This window comes from Polistes dominula, unplaced genomic scaffold (genome assembly GCF_049000335.1).
Source record: "Polistes dominula isolate Pdom_NZ unplaced genomic scaffold, Pdom_raw_medaka contig_37, whole genome shotgun sequence".
Lineage (NCBI taxonomy): Eukaryota > Metazoa > Arthropoda > Insecta > Hymenoptera > Vespidae > Polistes > Polistes dominula.
The window spans coordinates 2903652-2924951 of NW_028301169.1; the positions used below are offsets into that span (position 1 = coordinate 2903652).

The following is a 21300-nucleotide window of genomic DNA, read 5'->3' on the forward strand; positions in this document are numbered from 1 at the left end:
TATCGATAATGATTAATGAGTTCGAGAATGAGTAGCTAAACGAAATAACGATAAAAGAAAAGAAAAGAAAAAGAAAAAGAAAAAAAAATGGAAAAAGAAAAGGATAGAAAAAAGTGGGGATAAACAGGAATTAGCTTACAAACGAGGAGCCAAGTTTGCACGTTTCTGGTTTATCTCATGTACATACATATGTATATATATACACACACACACACACACGTACCTACATATGTATATGGTTCAATGTTAACTGCTAAGAATTTTTTTCTTACCTTTTTTTTTTCTCTCATCGTTTTATTTCGTTTTATTTCTCAACGATCATTCTGTGTCCGTCCTTGGCCAAGGCAATTCTTCAAGATCATTGATTATCTGTCTGCACGTTTGTTTCTTAACTTCTCAATAAATTAATAAAATAACAAAAGTGAGATTTTCTTATTTTGTTATTATTTTTGTTTTTGGTTTTTCTTTACTGATTCATATACATATCAAATATTGTTTAATAATAAATCATCGTGTTTTCATTTATTCATCATAAAAATGTTCGAAATGATCAGGAACAAAATTTGTGATATTTATAAATAATCATTTGTTTCTTTTTTTAATTAATTTATATACATGTCATATATCTTTTGACAATAAATTATCAAGTTTTCATTTCTTAATTATAAAAATATTCAAAATGATTGGAAACAAATTCGTGATAATTAGAAATAATAATTTGTTTTATTGTAATAAATGTTTGTTTTTGATATAAAAAGAAGAAGAAAAAAGAAGAAAAAGAAGAAGAAGAAATAGAAAAAAATGGACATATGTTTTCAATACTTTTGTTATAATTTTATCAACACGTGTGTTTGCTTTTTTTAACTTACGTAGAAGGAAAAAAATTGAGCCTATACCAATGTTGTTAGAGTTGTTAACAATAATTGATGTTAAAACGAAGTATCATATATATATATATATATATATATATTTTTTACATTGCACCAGGGACGATTATGAAATAATTAACAATTGTTATCGAGTATATGTGTTATGAACAAATAGATAATTATTATGGATTTGTTGATGCACTAATTGGATTATTAAAAATTGACCTTCCTTTTGTTTTTCTTCTCTCAGTTAATATAGTAAATACTTTTTGTTTATATTTATTATATTTCGTTGCCTGGAAAATATTGGTACCCATTGATAAATACAGAAATATTTAACATATATACATTTTAATTAATTAGATATATATTATTTGTTTAATATATAATAATAGTATATAATAATTAATTATATATAGTAATAATATAATAGTAATAATAATTAATATAATAATATATATTAGAGTATACTAATAAGTCAAGAAAAAATTTATTTAATATAACAAAATTTTATTTTATTTTAATATTAACTTTCTTTTTACCAAAATAAATAAATATATATGTATACATTTAATATTTTTATATTATTTATTTATATAAATATCTTTTATATAAACAAATAAATATATATATATATATATATATATATATATATATATATATATATATATTTATAAATAGATATTATAATATAATATAATTACATGTAGGGGGGGCCTTCGGGGTAAACACCCTAAAGGGGTATACCTGAAAATAAATAACTTCTAATATAATATAATTGTCAAAAAATATTTATTTAATATAACAAAATTTTATTTCATATAATATAACTTTTATTTCCCAAAATAAATAAATAAATATATGTTTTATATAAAAAATATATATTTATAAATAGATAGTAAAATATTGATAATTTGAAATTGGATCAAACTTTCCTTACACAATTAGATATAAGTTTAATTTTTTGTTCCCCTTTTCGTTTATCATCCTATCTCAAAATACAAATCTTTCCATTGATCTATCGATCTTGATCGAACTATATATCGAAAGATATTATTGGATCTCTACTAAAGGCAGATGTGTTGATTCTCTATTATTACATACCCAGAACAGTATCATCTACATACATACGTACGATATATATATATATATATATATATATACTCATATTAGGGATAATAAATTCAGAGAGTAAAATCGTAACACTCTTCTGACGGCGATTCTTCTCGTTATCGTCGTTCATTGTCGGATCGTTGTAAATCTTCCGTTACGATCGTTACGCAACTATTAACGCAACTATTAACGCTTATGTTAAAAGTTTCGTTTACATGAGAAAGTCAAATGAAAATTATTAGAAAATTATTATCATTATAGTAATTTGTACATTTAATACATTTTTTCGGAACTCCACTATTTTCTATTTTATGTTTTTTTTCTACTCACAACTATTAATTATCATTTGCATAAGAATATATAACTTATTTACATATGAATATAAACAACTCGTATAATATATATATAAAATAATAATTATAATACATATAATAATATATATAATAAATAGTTATTATATAATAATTATTTACTATATTATATAGGAGTTTATATATGTAATATATATAATAATAATACATAATACCTTGACTATATAAATACCTTGTATAATATATATAAAATAATAATAATAGATATAATAACATGTATAATAAATAATTACATATAATATATAATTATATATAATTATTTATGTATATAATTCATAAATAATAATGTCATGTGCACAACAGTCTCGGACAAGTCCCCTGAAACATCGGGGACAGACGAAGTCAATTACTGACTTATTCATAAAATATATTTATATATATAATAATATATAATAATAATATATAAAATGTATATATATATATATGGTCATCGAAGTAAGACAGTAAAAAGAAAAAAATCATAATAATGAAAAGAAAAAGAAAAACAAACATAAAAGAAGAAAATATAAAAAAGAAATATATTCAACGAAGTATAATAAACTATAATTTATTCGTTTTAAAGTTCATTGGTATTCGACACTAAGATATAAGATCGAGAAGTAGATACGTTAATTCTTGATCAGACAAGTCTTACAGGAAAATTACAGAATTGCGTGGTTTTTTTTTTCTTTTTTAAAGTGAGCTAATGTAAATACGACGAAATCCGTGAGTGAATGTAACAAAACAATAATTTTACACACTATAGAAGTATACTTTCAAAGTTATTTCGCTACCTTAAAGGAAAAAAAAACACAATATTAAATAACAATTATAATTAATACAGATATATATATAATTCTTGATCAGACAAGACTTACAGGAAAATTACAGAATTGCGTGGTTTTTGTTGTTTTTTTTTAAAGTGACCTAATGTAAATACGACGAAATCCGTGATTGAATGTAACAAAACAATAATTTTACACACTATAGAAGTATACTTTCAAAGTTATTTCGCTACCTTAAAGGAAACAAACACAATATTAAATAACAATTATAATTAATACATAATATATATATGTAATATTTTTTCCTTTGTGTTGTATGGATAAAAAAATTATCGTGATAAATATGTTTTTTTTCTCTCTCTTTCTCTTTCTAGGGTTTAAATAATTCTTGGTAGAAATAGCAATCGAATTTATAATCGAAGGACAGCGTACATAGAAATCGATTACGAAAGAATCGTAATTGCAGGATCGATTGTACGTGGTCGAAATGTCATAAATATTCATTCGTTTGAAAAATCGCGTTAGGGAAGTGGACGTATCGTGAACGTTTTTCCTTCCTTTTCCACGTTTATTAATCGCACGTGTTTGAATTACGAGCGTAAAATATCGTCCGGTAATGTACGGTTCACTGAAAGAATGTTTTTCTCATATTTCAACAGAAAAGAAAAAAGGAATTTTTGAAAGAACAAAATCTAATCTCACAGTATCTTTTACACAAAATAAAAATAAGATTTAAAATTTTTTTCTTTTATTCAAATTATCGTAAAAGAACAAAAAATGGTATTCGTACAAATAATTTTTCCCGTTTACAAAAATTCAACAAAAAAGCACGTAAATATTAATAATAATAATAATAATTAAATAATAAAATTAACTAAAACATATTTCTACAATTACGAACAAAAATTAAAGAAAACCTTTGACACACGATGATTATGAAAAATTTCAAATAAAATTTAATACAAATTATAAAAATTTTTTTTTGTTCTATTAAAAATAAAATCTAATTAAATTTTTTATTTAATTAATAATTGAATAATTTTTTCGATATAAGTTTAATAATTTTACAATATATATTTGTTTCTTTCTTTTCTTTTGTTATAAAAAAAATTGTATATAAATGTCTTACGAAAAAAAAAGCAGAACAAAAAAAAACATAATTAATGAATTTTAAAACAATTATTAAAAATCACCTTCTTTATTTTCACACATATTTTTTATATATATACATAAATTAAAAATTATGTGTTATAATTACATTTAAAAATATTATATATATAAATATTATAAATTATATTACAAAAATTATATTATATATATTAAACCGCCATCTGTTAGAATCATATCGAACTAACAGAGATAATCATGACTCTTTGTTAATAAACAAATAATTCGCAATAAAATAATATTGTGATTATAAATTGAGATATAAACTATCCTATCTTTTAAGTCAGATGAAACTGCACCTAGTGTGCAAAATTTGATTAAAATCGGTTCAGTAGTTTAGGAGTCCATTGCGGACAAACAACGTGACACGTAATTTATATATATTAAGAAGATAAAATATATATGTATATATATATTTATATTTTTGAAAACAAACTAAATATTAAACGAAAAACAACAAATTTAATTATTATCTTGAAAGAAATATCAATTATATTTAATAGAATAATTTTTAATTTAATTTAATTTGCCAAATAATATTTTGGAACGATATAAAAACACGATAAAATAAGATTCGGATGTATCTTAATGTTTCTTAGAAAATTTGATGAGTTATACACGTAAGTACGCGTACGTAATATGTGTACGCTTGTACGAACAATGTTAAAAACAAAACACAATAAAAAAAGTGTTGAAATTTTATTTTCAATAAAGACCCCTCTTAAACTGACGTAAATTGACGCGAATCATAAAAGATTTTTGGAGGATTATTAATATAATCTTTTTCCGCGATAAGATTACTGTTGAATGATTCATTATACTCTCTCTCTCTCTCTCTCTCTCTTTCTCGATGCCGTTGAAAAACAAATAATAATCTTTAAAGTAATAATGAAAGAAAAATTTTGTCATTTGCCAACTACGAATCCTTTTGGATGAGAGAAACGTTTAAATAACTGTCTTTTTACTTGTGCCTGAGTAATTTTTTTATTATATTTATTTTTAATTTTATTTTATTTTTTTTCAGGATGCTTTGGAACCAAAAGGATGGCACTCGAGTTCCGTACCGATGCAACACAAGTATGTACACACGCATTTAAACTTGAAATCTTTATTCCAACGAGGAAAACCAAACGAACGGTGTATTATGAATGGTTGTCTCGATGGAATATATTTTTGTTAACAAATTTTATTTACACTTTTTTTCTTCCCTTTTTGCATTCGTATCTTACAGTAACACAAAAACGAATGACCGGGCAAATATCTACACGTTAGAACTCGAAGAAAAGAAGAAAGGTATTCAAGAATACGACGATGATGATTATGAACCATACGACCATAGAACTGTTGCACATCCAACCACGTAAGTATTAAATTTAATTTATGATTACAGTCATGTATAATATAATATAAAGATTTACAAATTTTTTCCTTTGACCTTAACAAATACGTGCATCTTTTTTATTATTAACTTGTTCAGGGTTTATTTTAATATATATATATATATATATATATATATATATATATATGTGTGTGTATATTTGATTTTTTTTCATTTATTTTCTATAACATTTATATTAAGTTATTAAGTATGAAACGTTAGATTACTTTGATTACTTTTAGTTAGAAATTGGACACATTGTATTTAATGATAACATATATTTTATCTTCCATTATTTTTGAATAATTTTTAAATACCGAGAGTTAATTTGTTTTTTTTTTTTTTTAATAATTAAATTGAAATATAAAAATTTATTTACGAAAAACATTTATTCTTTTTTGTACGATAAATATTATTATATTTTATTGAAATATTACATAAATTTAATATTATAATATTATAAAATAATTTAATAATTTATTATTATAATAATTTATAATATTATAAATATATAAAATTAACATAATAAATTTATTTATTTTTTTTTAATATTATTAATGTTTTATTTGTTCTTCTAAGACAAAATTTTGCATGATCAATATATATATTTTAAATATACGTTTGTTATACTTTTATATGAAAGTTTTGTGTTAACATTATACGAGTTTGTGTGTATCTATGATATCTTTTATTCAATTAGTATAAATTACGTATATATATATATATATATATATATTAGTATAAATTAGAATATAAAATGATCTTTTTTATATTCTTCCTTCGTCTCGTTTGGACAAAGATAAATAACTGTCACGATTTTTACTGAATTCAAACTAAAGGTTTATTTTGAACTTTTATTTTTAAGGACATTCCAGTAATATCTTTCTATAGAAGGTCATATTAATATTTTATTAAGTTATACATATGGTCATATTAGAATTTTATTAGGTTATACAAAAGGTTATAATAATGTTTTATTAATTGTTATTCGTAACATCAAATTCATACACTTTAAAAAATATAAATATATACTTGTTTGTTTATTACAAATACAAATCTTTTACATTGATTTATTGTAATAAAATAAAAAATAACACAATTTTGTTTATGATATAATTACATTTATACTATAAAAAAATAAGATAATTAACACTTTAATGGCCGCACTTTTACGCAGTCAAACGTCGTCAGGGGCCCGGTAATATTTTTCAAGAATTAATTTAAAAAAACTTTATTGTCATTCTCGAAAAAATTAACATAAAACAAAAAGCAACAATTTAACAACAAATTTAACTTTATATATAAAATTATAAATAAAATAACGGCCAATGTGTGTTTCGGCTATCACACACATGTTGTATGAGCGGCCATTAAAGTGTTAAAATAAATCAATTCAAATTAAAATAAAGAAACGAAAAATTCGATAACTCGAAAGTTTTCATTTTTTTGCATTTGTTTATAAAACATATGTTAAAGTTTTTTTTTTATATTATTATTTGTTATATATATATATATCTTATTATATTAATAAGTTAATAAAATATTCAAATATTTTTCGAACTATGAAAGTAATCTGACCTTTCATACTTTAATAATTATTTAACAATTTTGTAAATTTTTGTTTATATGTATTTATTCAGTAAAATAATAATATTATTGTTATACTTTTACTTTCAGAACCGTGGAGACATTATTTCATTTATTAAAAGGTAGTTTAGGTACTGGAATTCTTGCAATGCCAATGGCCTTTCACAATTCGGGATACGCGTTAGGCATGGTTGCTACGATAATCATTGGTCTACTTTGTACATATTGCATGAGAATGCTCGTAACTTCGATGTACATCTTGTGTAAGAGAAAGAAGGTAGCATCCATGACTTATCCTGCAACTATAGAAGCTGCTTTAGAAGAAGGTCCAATTTGTTTGAGGTGGTTTTCCAAATATTCCATGTAAGTGTTATGAATTTTTTCAAAATATTATATTTCCTTTTTTTATTATACTTATTATTAAAATTAATTGAATATTGAATTAAAAATATTTATGTGAACGATATTTGCATATATTTAATTTATTAATTTGGATATTATATTGTTTATTTGATCATATAAAAAAATTATGATTATATAAAATAAATATTATTTTAATATTTATTAAATATATTTAAATAATTTACTAATATATTATATATATAATATATTAAATTTATTTGTATATATATTATTATATATATTATTGTATAATATATATAAATTTATATAAATTTGCATATAATTAATTTAGAAATTTGGATTATATATGGATATTGAAAATTTGATAAAATAGATAATTATTAAATAAAATAAATATTTTTTAAATATTTTCTTTTTTTCTTATTTTCAATTAAATCGTTGTCAAAATTACTAGTATACATATATATTATATTTTGTTTTCTTAATAAATTATATTCTATATTTAAATACACATTTACATATATTTTTAAAAATGTTGTTTTTTCAAATAAATAAAAATTATTTTTCTTATTTTTTTTTTTTTTGCAGACACGTAACCAATACTTTCTTATTAATTTATCAATTGGGTAGTTGTTGTGTCTACGTCGTGTTCATTGCAAATAATTTAAGAAGGGTGAGTACATTGATACTTTTTAATATATATATGCATATATTTGTTTTGTCTTTTTTTTTTTTTAAATTATAATACTAATCGTAGTAAATCTAACTAACGTAAATTCTTATAAGAACGTATTAGAACGTATTCGTTCCAGTCGAGTTATATCGATGGTAGAGAAAAGGAGTAATCTAGGTCAGGGAAATACAACGAAAGAGTAATAGTAGTAGTAATAGTGGATTCAACGTAATTAATTCTTAACGTTTGACTCAAGGTAATCAAAAATTGCACGTGTAAAACCTTCTAATTACGATTATTATAATTAAGATATTTTATCTATCGTTCATTTCCAAATATGAAAGTTCAAGTTAAACAAAAAACAAGGACGAACGAAATCGAAACGTTTATAGGTTGATTTTATACACTATAGTATGTGTTACTTCAAGAACACCATATAGATTAATCGAATTATTTCTTCGAGCTTTTTTTTTGTTATATACTTTTTAAAGTAAAAAAGAAAATAATTCGATAAGATTTTATTTTTTATTTTTATTTATTATTCGATTACATTTATAATAACAATAATTGTAATATGTATATTTTAAGATAATATCTAATATGCTTTATTTATTAATTATTTAATATCTAATTTTTATTAATTAATTAATTGATATTAATTTATTATAAATATAATATTATTATTAATTATTATAAATAAATATTAATTAATTAATAAAGAATATTATAAATAATATTAGAAATATTATTTAATATCTAATATTTATTTAAAAGTTTATGGGTTTATTTTATACACTCTGTAATATTTATTAGTTCAAAAACACCATATAAATTATTCAATAAAAATTATTTCTTTAGATTTTATTTTATGTATACATATATATATCTTTTAAAATAACGCGCTAAAAATTTGATAAAATTTTATTTGTTATTTTTATTTTTATTTGATTACATTTCTAATAACAATAATCGTAATTATTTAGGATAATATTTAATAAGGTATAAAATATTGATTAAAAATCGTATAAAAATCACAATGTCAGTTGATTTCTATGAAGCTACAGTTACTTATGTTAGATAGAACATACCCATAGATAGATGATTGTAAAGTAATTGTATATATGTATGTGTGTTTACCGTGCCGTTACGACATTCCTTATTACGACAAGTGAATAGAGCTTGCGGAAGGCAATGTGCTTGAGGCGTAAACCAGAATCTCGTCTCACTTTACTTGAGTCCATATAATGGATACAAGTACACCCATATATGGGATTATAGACACATATACGTATATGGGATATGTCCTAGTATTAATGATAAAACTTAGGATTAGATTTATCTACATTAACACTAAGGTTTATGGAATATTTCTTGTCAATTTGATGAATATTAATTTTACATGTAAAATGATCATTTTATTTTTAATAATTCATTCAAATTTTATTCAAAATAAAATGACACTCTCTTGTCTTCACACTTTTTATTCATTTAATTAAAATTATTAAATAATAAATTAATTAAAAATAAATTAATAATACACATTTAATTAAAATTATTAAATGATAAATTAATTAAATTAAATATAAATTTAATTAAAATTATTAAATTAATTAAAATTATAATTATTCCATAACATTATGTTCTAGCAATTTTTATTTTTTTTTTTTATTATTTTTGATTAATGGAATTACAATACAAATATATCTATATGTATATTTATTTATTCGAAACTATTTAATTTTTTTTAATTATATTTATTTAAATTACAAAATATTCATTTAATTATATTCACTAGTGTTGAAAAAGTAATTACCTAAATATAAGATATAAAATCTAGTTCTCCTTTGAAGTAATTTTTTTATATTTTTTTCTCCCCCTTGTACAAAATTTGATTTCAAAATATTTTACATTTTATTTACAATTACAAAATTACGTTATAATACAATTTTTGTTGCACGATGATTTATATTATCAAAATATTATTATGAAAATAATAATATTGCTAAGGTGTAAGCATTAATTACAATGTATATATACATGTGTTTATAGAAACTATACACGTATTCATTAATTACATATTACCATATGTATATAGGTACATTTATATGCATATCAGATGTCTAATAGATGAAGTACAGTTACGAAAGACTGTTGTAGAAATTAGTGTTTCTATTTCTTCATATGTATATATATATATGTATACTATTTCTCATTCGTTTATTTTGTTTTTGTATTTTTTCTTTCTTTTTTTCTTCCCCTTCATTTTTCGTGCGAAAGTTTTGATATCGGGTTAATGCACCTGCAATTGATACCTCAACGGCATCGGTATGCCGCTCACTTGGTTGTGTAACGTCCGTCGTGATCGGATCGTGAAAATATCTCTAACATAACGTACACCAAAAGCCACGTGTGCACACACGAATAACCGTTATCGTTTACACGAAAGAAGATTAAAAAATTTTAAACAACAAATTGAAACAGGAGAGATATTTCACTGTCAGATTTTAAGAGTGAAATGAACAAAAATTCACACATTAACTTTTCACGCGATAACATCTATTTTAAAATAGCAAATTTTATTTGTCATTACAATTTAATTTTCTCACTTTTACATTTTATCTCAGCTAATTATATCTTTTCTTGACAAACATTAGAACACAATAAGAATGATATAATTTTTTTCTTTTGTATTGTTTCATTTTTAATAACATAATTTTTTTTTTTTTTTCGTTTCTTTTACGCGTCAAGATATAAAAAAATGTTATTAATTTTATTTCAACAAGTATCTTTTATTTTTATCTGATTTAATTGCAAATAACATTCGTCTGATTTGTTATTTTTTATTTTTCACATTAATTATATTTGTATTTGTTTTTTTTTTTTTTTATATTTCATTTGCAATAATACTCGAGAAGTATTGAGATAACACATGTCAAGATATATAACAATTTTATTTTAAAAAGCATTTCTTATTTTGATCAGATTTCATCGCAAATAATATTCGTTTTATTTGTTAATTTTTATTTTTCATATTAATTATATTTGTTCTCATTTCTTAAACATTACAAATAATAAGATTGATACATTTTTTAGATTATGTTTCATTTAAATTCATTAATATTTATTTTTGAATATTTTATTTCTAGTAATTTGCAATAATACTTATTGAAACGTGATAACACATATTAAGATATAACAAAAAAAAATATATATATATTAATTTTATTTAAACAAGTATCTTTTATTTTGATCAGATTTAATCGCAAATAATATTTCTTGTTGTTTTTTTTTTTTTTTTTTGAATTTGTCATATTAATTACATCATTTTATTTATAACACATATATTAAAAATAACAAGAGAACGATAAATTTGTTCTTGTTAAAAAATTTCATTATCTTCACAAATACAATTCTTTATAAATAATATGATTTTTCTTCTTGTATTATGTACAAATATTTGCATTTAAACTTATTAACACATTAATAATTCACGTTTAAAGATCACAAATCTTAAATAATTTTTTTTTCAATTTTAATAACTATCACCTGTCACGATTAGATTTAATTCCATTGTAACTTTCATACAAGAAAGTGTATTAAATGTAAGAGTAGTAAGTGAAATAAATCAAGATAAAAGAACTATCGCGCGAGTATTAAGTATACTTACACTCTCATATCACGAGAACTTAATATAAGAGGACTTATAACTTTGTAACTAGTTACTAACTAACAATATTATCTTAAGTGTTTGATCCATCTTTGTTGTTCGTGAGAGTAACCGATTCTTTGCACGTTGTATTATATTTTCTCACGTTTATTCTTCAGTTTATGAACTTATCGAAAATACACCATAATATTAAACGTATATCTATATTTGTAAAATAACATTGATTTTCATCAAAATTTTTCTTAATTTTTTTAAATATATTTTCAAAAGAGAAGAAAAGATGTAACACATGCAAAGATCATTAAATTTTTTATTTAATATTATTATAACAAAAAATGTGATTAATGTCATACCGTTGTCGTTTAATTTTTTTGTATATTAATTTAAAAAAAAAATATATATATATATATTGCAATTCTAATTTAAATTTAATGATTAATAATATTTTTAAATAAAAAAAAATCAATTATAAAATTATTACGCGTTAAATTAAATAAAATAAACACACATTAAAATGTATTTAATAAATATATTAAATTATATTTTTGATATAATAATAAATATTTATATATATAATTTGATATAATAATGAAACAAAATATTATGAAAGAAATATAGTTTGAAATTATGCGTGTCGTACCGTTGTCATTTAATTTATCTTAATATTAATTAAAAAAAAAAATAAATATATATTTCAATTCTAATGTAAACTAATAATTTTAAATAAAAAAAAATCAATTACAAAATTGTTACGAGTTAATTTAAATAAAATAAACCCACATTAAAGTGTTTAATAAAAATGTTTAATTATATATTTGATATTATTTAATATTATGGGACAAATATAGTTTGAAATTGCACGTGTGTATATGTGTGTGGTTTTAGTTTGCGTTTAAAATGAACCTTATGGTTAAGTGTAACGCTTTGAATGTAATAATCACAACTCGAAAGATTACTATGATTACTCATCGTACTTCGATTAATTTTAATTATTCAAACGGTGTCTCATTTTAATGATTAATAAAACGTGTTAGCTACGCATGTAGTATCACGTAATGACAGGATAAGTTTAATACTATTTAAACAGTAAGTTATATGTATATAACACATATACATGGGTGAAAAATATTCACCTTACACATAAACTATAAATCTTAAACGGCCGAATCTAAACGATTTGCCATGCGTTGTACCAATTGTTTAGACGATAAGAAATATCAACGGTACGAAATGAATCGACAATGTTAATCGTTTAGATTCTAAGAAGTATAAACGAATGAAAATATATGTTTAGGTATATAACTTTTCTTACTGCTATTGCAACTGCTGTTGCTGCTGCTTTTGTTGTTGCGAAAATTTTTTAAATTCAAAATGTGTCTCTCATCCTGATTAATCATTTTTCTTGTAATTACATTACAATATCAATGCAATTGATCTTTAGATCTTCATTAATAATACGACACTACGTAATTTCATTTTTATTTCTATTTTACATTTTTTCCTTTTGCCTATTGTCAGACATTTTTCTTAGAACGTTTTTTTATTACACATACGCATGACGTTATAAATATTTTAATACAAAGATGTCATTGTTCTAATTTAGTTCTAATTTTAAAAATTACGTGAATATGTTTTTAACGGTAATATATTGAATTAGTATATTATTTAAAATAATATGAAGTATTATAGTTGCGAAATATATTATAATGAAAAATATTCTATCGATTACTTTCTTTTTCTTTTTTTTTTGTGTACAAATTTTTTTTTATTGTCACGAATGAATTCACATTGTCGATGTGAAAAGATCGTAAATCGATTTAGTATACAAAAAAAGTTTCTTTTACGATTATTATAACATGAAACACATTAGAAACTATTATAATTTTGAAATAACTTTCTAATCAATATATATATTGATAAAAACAATTTTGATTAATTACATCATCGTTTATAATAAGATGAACAAAACGATGAAGTATAATTATTAACACTTTAATGGCCGCTCATACAACATGTGTGTGATAGCCGAAACACACATTGGCCGTTATTTTATTTATAACTTTATATATAAAATTAAATTTGTTGTTAAATTGTTGTTTTTTGTTTTATGTTAATTTTTTCGTGAATGACAATGAAGTTTTTTTTTACATTAATATTTGATAAATATTATCAGGCCCCTGACGACGTTTGACTGCGTACACGTGCAGCCATTAAAGTATTAAAAGATAATCAAGATATAATATAAAGTAAAAGAGAAAATTATAGAAAAGGATGCGTTTACGCACACACACACACATACACACACATACACATAAATGCATAGATGCATAGGATAAAGGTAAAAATTTTGCCATGAGCAAAATCTTGCGTCATGGTGTTACGCAAATGGAAGGTTAGATGCATCGATGTGATATGTTATGTGCCAAACGCGTTCGAGCTCATTTCCGCTTAACCTTGAAAGAATACAATCATTGAAATTATTTGAAACGTTTAAACAATTATAATACACAATAGATAAATTTAAATAATCGAATTTGTCAATTATTCAAGTTCTATTTTTATTTTCTATGCAAACGTTGCTGAAAGAGGTTAGGTTAGGAGGGAAGGTTGGTAAAGAAGTCAAAACAAAAACTAAATTAGTATGAAAACATTTATAAATTGATTAAAAATATAAACTCGATGATCATTTACTTTCTCTTTGTGAAATTATAACACAGATCATTAACCGTGACTGTTTTTACTTCTATTCATATTATATTTCTCTGTTTTTATTCATCTATTTATCTATCTCTTTTTCTTTCTCATTTGAGCATGAATGCAATCATCTATGAACGTTAACCATCTATTTATATGTATGTGTGTGTCTATACGTATTAGTGTATCTATACATGAGTATGCATGATCATATGTGAGTCATAGGTATGAACGATTTCCACACAATTTCCACGTTTCCGACTAATAATTATACAGTACTCGCGATAACGTGTGACCAGTGTGAAGAGAAGGCCACCGCAGTTGATTATGGTTGATTATAGTAGTCAACTTTAGGTTTAAAAATAAAAGAAAATAAAAACCAATGGAATCCGAAGAATGTTCATTATGAATTATGTTTTCTTTTTCTTTTTTTTTTCTCTCACGAGTCACGATCTTTTGATAATAAAAATAAATAAAAATAATTTTGTACGATTTATGATAGAAGTTAGGATATATTTTTATTTTAACACTTTAATAATGGCCGCACGACTACGTAGTCCAACGTCACTAGAGTTTCGGTATAATATTTTTGAAAAATTAATTTGAAAAAAATTTGAATCAAATTCACGACAAATTTAACATAAAACAAACAAAAAACAACAACAAAGATTTAACAATTAATTTAATTTTATATAATTTTAAATGTATAAATAAATAATAATTGTTGTTTCGACTATGACACACATGTTGTGTGAGCGGCCATTAAAGTGTTAAATTAAATTGTTTAATTTTATGAAATGTGAAAATTGTTTTGATGCTTTTATGAAATTCATTTTAGAGGTTCGATTGACTGTTAAATATTAACCCTTAGAGTGCTATGGACGTATATATGCGTTTTGTATTATAAAAATAACCAGAGTAGTCTATACGTGTTTGTTAATACTAATGTAAAATAATATAATGTTTATATTAATTAATTAAATGATATTCAGAAAGAAGAAAAACTTTCATTATTAAATATAATTAATTATTAGAATCTAGTTAATAATAAATTATTCCGTTCCTACAAAACATTTTAGTTAAAAGTATTCAGCACTCAAAGGGTTAAAAGATTAATTTTGATAATTGGGTTATTATTAATTTTATTTATTTATGAGATTTTATAAAAAGTAATTTGCAAAAGTTGTTATTATTATTTATTTATAGTGTCAGTAAATTATCATTTGTTTAATATAAAACAATTAACTATAAGTATGAGATAGAATTTTATTAGTAAAAAATATTGTTTATTTATTCGATATAAAATATTAAATAATATAAATTTTTTAAAAATATAAAATATTAACGAATTATTATAATAATAATAAATGGTTATATTTTGATATTTTCGGTTTTAAATAATTGTAATATTAATAATTATTTGATTTAAAATATTGATTATTTAATATTTGAAAACATTAACAAATATTTTATATTAAAATACTAATCATTTATTTAAAGTATTGAAAAATAGCTTATAATTAAATAATTGCATAAATGCATTCTTTTCAATTTTCAAATTGGCGCCATAATTAAAAATATTTACAATTCATATAGGAAATTATCACGTACCAATTTAGAAACATAAATAATTATTTTATCAAATTTTCAAGACTTCGCGAGTATGATTATTGATTACATATTACAATATTTATCAAGATAGAAATTCACGTGCCAATAATTTCTTCTAATCTCGCGTAAATCGATAATCCCATTTTCAATAGTTAATTGCGTGTAAATTAATTAGCAATCAAAATGATAGTAAATACATGTTATCGTTATCTCAGTATTGAACAAAAAAACGTTTCTATTTGATTTGTTATTTAATTAAATATCTATTTAATATCTTATATATATAACTATTTTACGGTTGAGTTAATTCTATGATAACCATCCGCATATACATATAATATCATGTCAAAGTAATTTAAATTCGTCTATAGTTGTTTTATATATATATTATAACATGTTTATATTTTGTTGTTTTGCAACGAATTGTTTTTATCTTTAGATCTCGTTGAATTAATTATAATAACACGATAAGTGTCACTGTCTTTCACGTGCAAGGATATAAATAATAGATTATTGTGACGCACAATTTAAAGTGTTTTAATATGAGTATAATTCTTTTTTTGTTCATTGACAATTAAAAATAATATACATATATATGTAATTATATAATTTACAAATAGAAAATTTTCCATTTTATTTATTTGTCTCTTTAAAATCTTGTTTTTTTTTTCTCATACGTATTAGAATTAATGAAAATCATTAAACAGAAAATGGAATATTAATTAAAGTTTCTTTTTTTGTTTGTTTATATTTAGGCACTGGAAAGTTTCCTTTCCGAAGACGCAAAAGTTTATATGACCGATAAAATCTACATGGTATTATTAATTTTGCCATTGGTTTTTATTAACTGGATTAAAAATCTGAAATTTTTGGTGCCCTGTTCGAAAGTTGCCACTGTTATAACTTTCGTAAGTTTTAGTATAATACTCTACTACATATTCAAGGATCCTTTATCATTTGATAATCGTGAACCGATTGGAGAAATCGAAAATTTTCCTCTTTATTTTGGGACTGTACTCTTTGCACTTGAGGCTATCGGTGTGGTAAGTTTATATAATTATTCATAATTGATTTTTTTTATTTAAAAAATATTTTTAACATTTGACAAGAAAATTTTATTATTTTACATCATTTATTAACACGTTGAGAGTGCCACGTCAGTCATTAGTGACTGACATTCAACTTCATGTTCAGGTCGTGTCAGGCGCCGGTGCCTTGAGATTTTGTAATAAAATTTTGTAAAAATGTATTCTTTCGATCATAATGTATTTATGACACCTTGTATAATTTGTTGTACAATTTACAGATTATGCCTTTGGAAAATGAGATGAAGAAACCAAAATATTTCACAGCTCCGTGTGGTGTATTAAATATTGGCATGGGTACAATCGTTGTTTTGTATGCCGGAATGGGATTTTGTGGATATATACGTTATGGTAGTGACATAAAAGGCAGTATCACGTTGAATCTTCCATCTAACGAAGCATTAGCGAAATCTGTACAATTACTTCTTGCATTGGCCATTTATTTCACTCAACCTATTCAATGTTACGTTGCAATCGACATTGTTTGGAACGAATATTTGAGTCCACGTCTTGAAAAAAATTCTTACAGAAAATTATGGGAATATCTTGTAAGGACTGGTCTTGTATTAATCACTGGTAAATATTATTTAAATATATATATGTATAATTTCATAAATCGTTTCGTTGCAAACTTTTTCATTAAAATAAATTGAGTATATAAATTAAATTTGATAAGAGAATTGAATATTTGACAATTAAGAATTTTTATTTAATACATATATCTTTATTTTGTTTTGTTTTCTCTAATTTTTCTATATTTAGTTATCGAATGATATTGATCTGAGGCAAAAGATGAATTAATAATAATTTTATTTTTAAAAGTTAACATTATTTTTTTATAACACATATTGGATTATGAAACTTTTGGATCTTTGAATTTTGGGATATAATATTTTATATATTTTTATATATATACAAATTTTTGATTATTGTATTATTTAAATATTGTAAGATATAATATATAAAATATAATATTAATTCAATAAATAAAATAAATATAATATATAATATATAATATAATATTATTATTATATAAATTAATTATAATATAAATATATAAAATATAATAATTTATAAATTATTTATATATATTATTATATATATTATATAAATTTATATATTTATATTGTATATAAATTTTTTATTATTGTATATTGTAAGAAGATAAATACAATATTGTTTATTTGCTTGATTTATTATCAACAAATTTATATAAATATTTTAATGAAAATATTGCAAAGATTCTATATTGCAAAATTCGTTGAAAAACTTATCCAAAAGAATTTAATTTTCTCATTAAACCAAATCAATCCAATTGTTTTTATTAATTCTTAATTATAATATTTAAAATACTAATTAAAATAATAATTTATAATTTTTTTTTTAGCTTTGCTGGCCATTGCAGTTCCAAGTTTGGAGTACTTCATATCCCTGTTTGGTGCATTGTGTCTCTCAGCTCTCGGTTTAGGATTCCCTGCGATTATTCAACTGTGCACATGTTGGAAAGAGTCTGGTCGATGGACCAGAGCTTTAATGTTGTTTAAAAATTTATTAATCGTTGTTATCGGAGTAATCGGTCTTTTAGTTGGAACTTATACAAGTTTAAAAGAGATCTTTGAAAAGGTCATTCTAAAGGATGCGAATTGACCGACATGATCGATTATTATGAAAGGGAAATTACTGAAATGAATGAAGAAACACTTGACTAGTGAGAGTATACCGGAGTGCTCTCAGTCACAAGAAAGACACCGGGGATTTATAAAATTGTGATATATGTATATATATACACACATACACATACACATAAACACACACATATATATATGCATTAGTACACCAAGAGAGCCGAGGAAGTATAAAACAATAACTTTATAAATCGTCATGAAATGACATTTAACAACGTAGTATTGTATATACAATGATCGATATGAAATTACTGAATCATCGATTTCTCAATATCGATGATAAAAAAAAAAAAAATAGAAACTTTCATACATTAGAAAGAAAAATCTTTCCTGGTTGCGAGATAATGATCTTATATATTATTTTTTTTTTAAATATACTCCTATTTTGCGAGTTTGTGCCGTGTCGACTATCGAAGAATAGTTTTTTATCAAAATAATAATTAAATATAAGGGAAAAAAAAAATTAAAAAAAAAAAAAAAATAAAAAATCAACAAAAAACAAATCAAATAAGAAAGAGAAACGAATTCGTTTTCTACTAAATCTGTTTTTGGTATATTTTATATTATAGTACATTATATATACGTCGTGACTAATTTTATTGTTTAAAAACAAAAATATCGTTTATTATAAAGTCGTCGACGAATTATATACAATATATAAATATATATACTTGTGTGACAAAAGAAAAATAAGAGAATAATCATACGGAAATATTTTGATTGAAATCTTTGTTTGTTTATATATGTCTCTCTCTCTCTCTCTCTCATTCTTTCTCTCTCTCTCTTTTTCTTTCTCAATTACACACACATACACACACTTACTTTATTTCATTCATTCTCTCTAAACAATGTATGTAAATCGAAATCGAGCGATTGTTGATTCGATCGTTTACGTTGTACGTAATTATTATTATTTTTTTTATTTATTATATATATATATATATGTATATATATTTACATATATATATTTATATATATACAGTATTTAATTAATGAACTTTTAACATGTATGTCACGCTGTGATATTGACAAAGAAAAGAAATAATTCAATGAGATATTTTTATATATATATATATATGTATATGTTTATGTATATATATATGTATATATATATGTATATATATATATATATTAAAAAAAAAAATAAACAAACAAATACTTGTATCTTACGATTAGTAAGAATCGGACTGATTTTTAAAATTGATTAATTATTGTAATCCGATATGTGTATAACGTAAAATCGTAGCGATGATGTTGAAGATTAATGTCTAGCATTTCAAAATTTTGTAAAGTTTGTCTGTGTGCATTGTAAATAATGAAATGATTCAAATATAGAACATGCTTAATCCTTATATCAATTTTAGAAATATTAGAAATGATTTTCTTTTTTCTTTTCACAATCCCTTGTAAAGTTTAATTGGAGATTGAAACTGTTATCATAATAAACTATTATATCAGTAATAATAAGATATAATTATTTAATTAATAATGTTTATAGGATAAATAATTTAAAAAAATAAAATAAATAAAATATTTTGAAAAACGTATTAAAGGAAATAATAAAAATTAAAAAAAATAAAAACCCTTAACTTTTTCTCTTATTTTTACTTTTATTTATATGGTTAATTTTATTATATTTTTCAAATACTTTTGTGGTAAGTATTATTATTTCGTAATATTAATTGTCCAGTATAAATAAAAAATATATAGTTTAAGGTTTCTTTTTATTATAAATACTACTTAATATAAATTAAATAATTTAAATAAATAAATTAGAAATAAATAATTATAAATTATATAAATTATTAATATTAATAATTTAATATTAAAATAATTAATATTAAAATTACAATGATATTATAATATATATTAAATACAATATTAAATTAATTTATTAAATAATTAATATTTTATTACAAATATTAATTATCCATTTAAAAAATATCGATATAAGAGAATAATTAGTTAAATATAAAAGAAATATAATAAATCATTATTAATAACGATTATATACGGCCTTATGCAGATATTTTATTTATTGATTATTTGTTTAAACAAATATCGATAAAAAAATAATGTTAAACCAATACTTAATCAATGAGTGAACAAAGTTTTTAAAAATATAACAATTAATTGGGTTAATCTTTTAAATATACGCGCCAATAGTAACAGTTTACAAATTAGTTCGTATATCGTACAACAGATGGCACCGGTTATTGACTACGGACGTATGGATCGCATAAGAGGGTGGACCACCCCTTGTATGAGTTCCG

The 21300-nt window shown here is 22.1% G+C and overlaps 1 protein-coding gene across 1 annotated transcript in view; it reads left to right on the forward strand.

Annotated features, from left to right (window-relative positions):
* LOC107069894 (proton-coupled amino acid transporter-like protein acs) overlaps positions 1-20379 on the forward strand; it is a 32266-nt gene extending 11887 nt beyond the window's left edge. Inside the window, exons 2-8 of the mRNA XM_015327596.2 lie at positions 5309-5361; positions 5516-5644; positions 7340-7612; positions 8201-8285; positions 17013-17300; positions 17564-17918; positions 18730-20379. Coding sequence (XP_015183082.1) covers positions 5309-5361; positions 5516-5644; positions 7340-7612; positions 8201-8285; positions 17013-17300; positions 17564-17918; positions 18730-18989 — 1443 coding nt within the window. The 3' untranslated portion in view covers positions 18990-20379. The remainder of the gene's footprint in view (positions 1-5308; positions 5362-5515; positions 5645-7339; positions 7613-8200; positions 8286-17012; positions 17301-17563; positions 17919-18729) is intronic.
* The last annotated feature ends 921 nt before the right edge of the window (positions 20380-21300 follow it).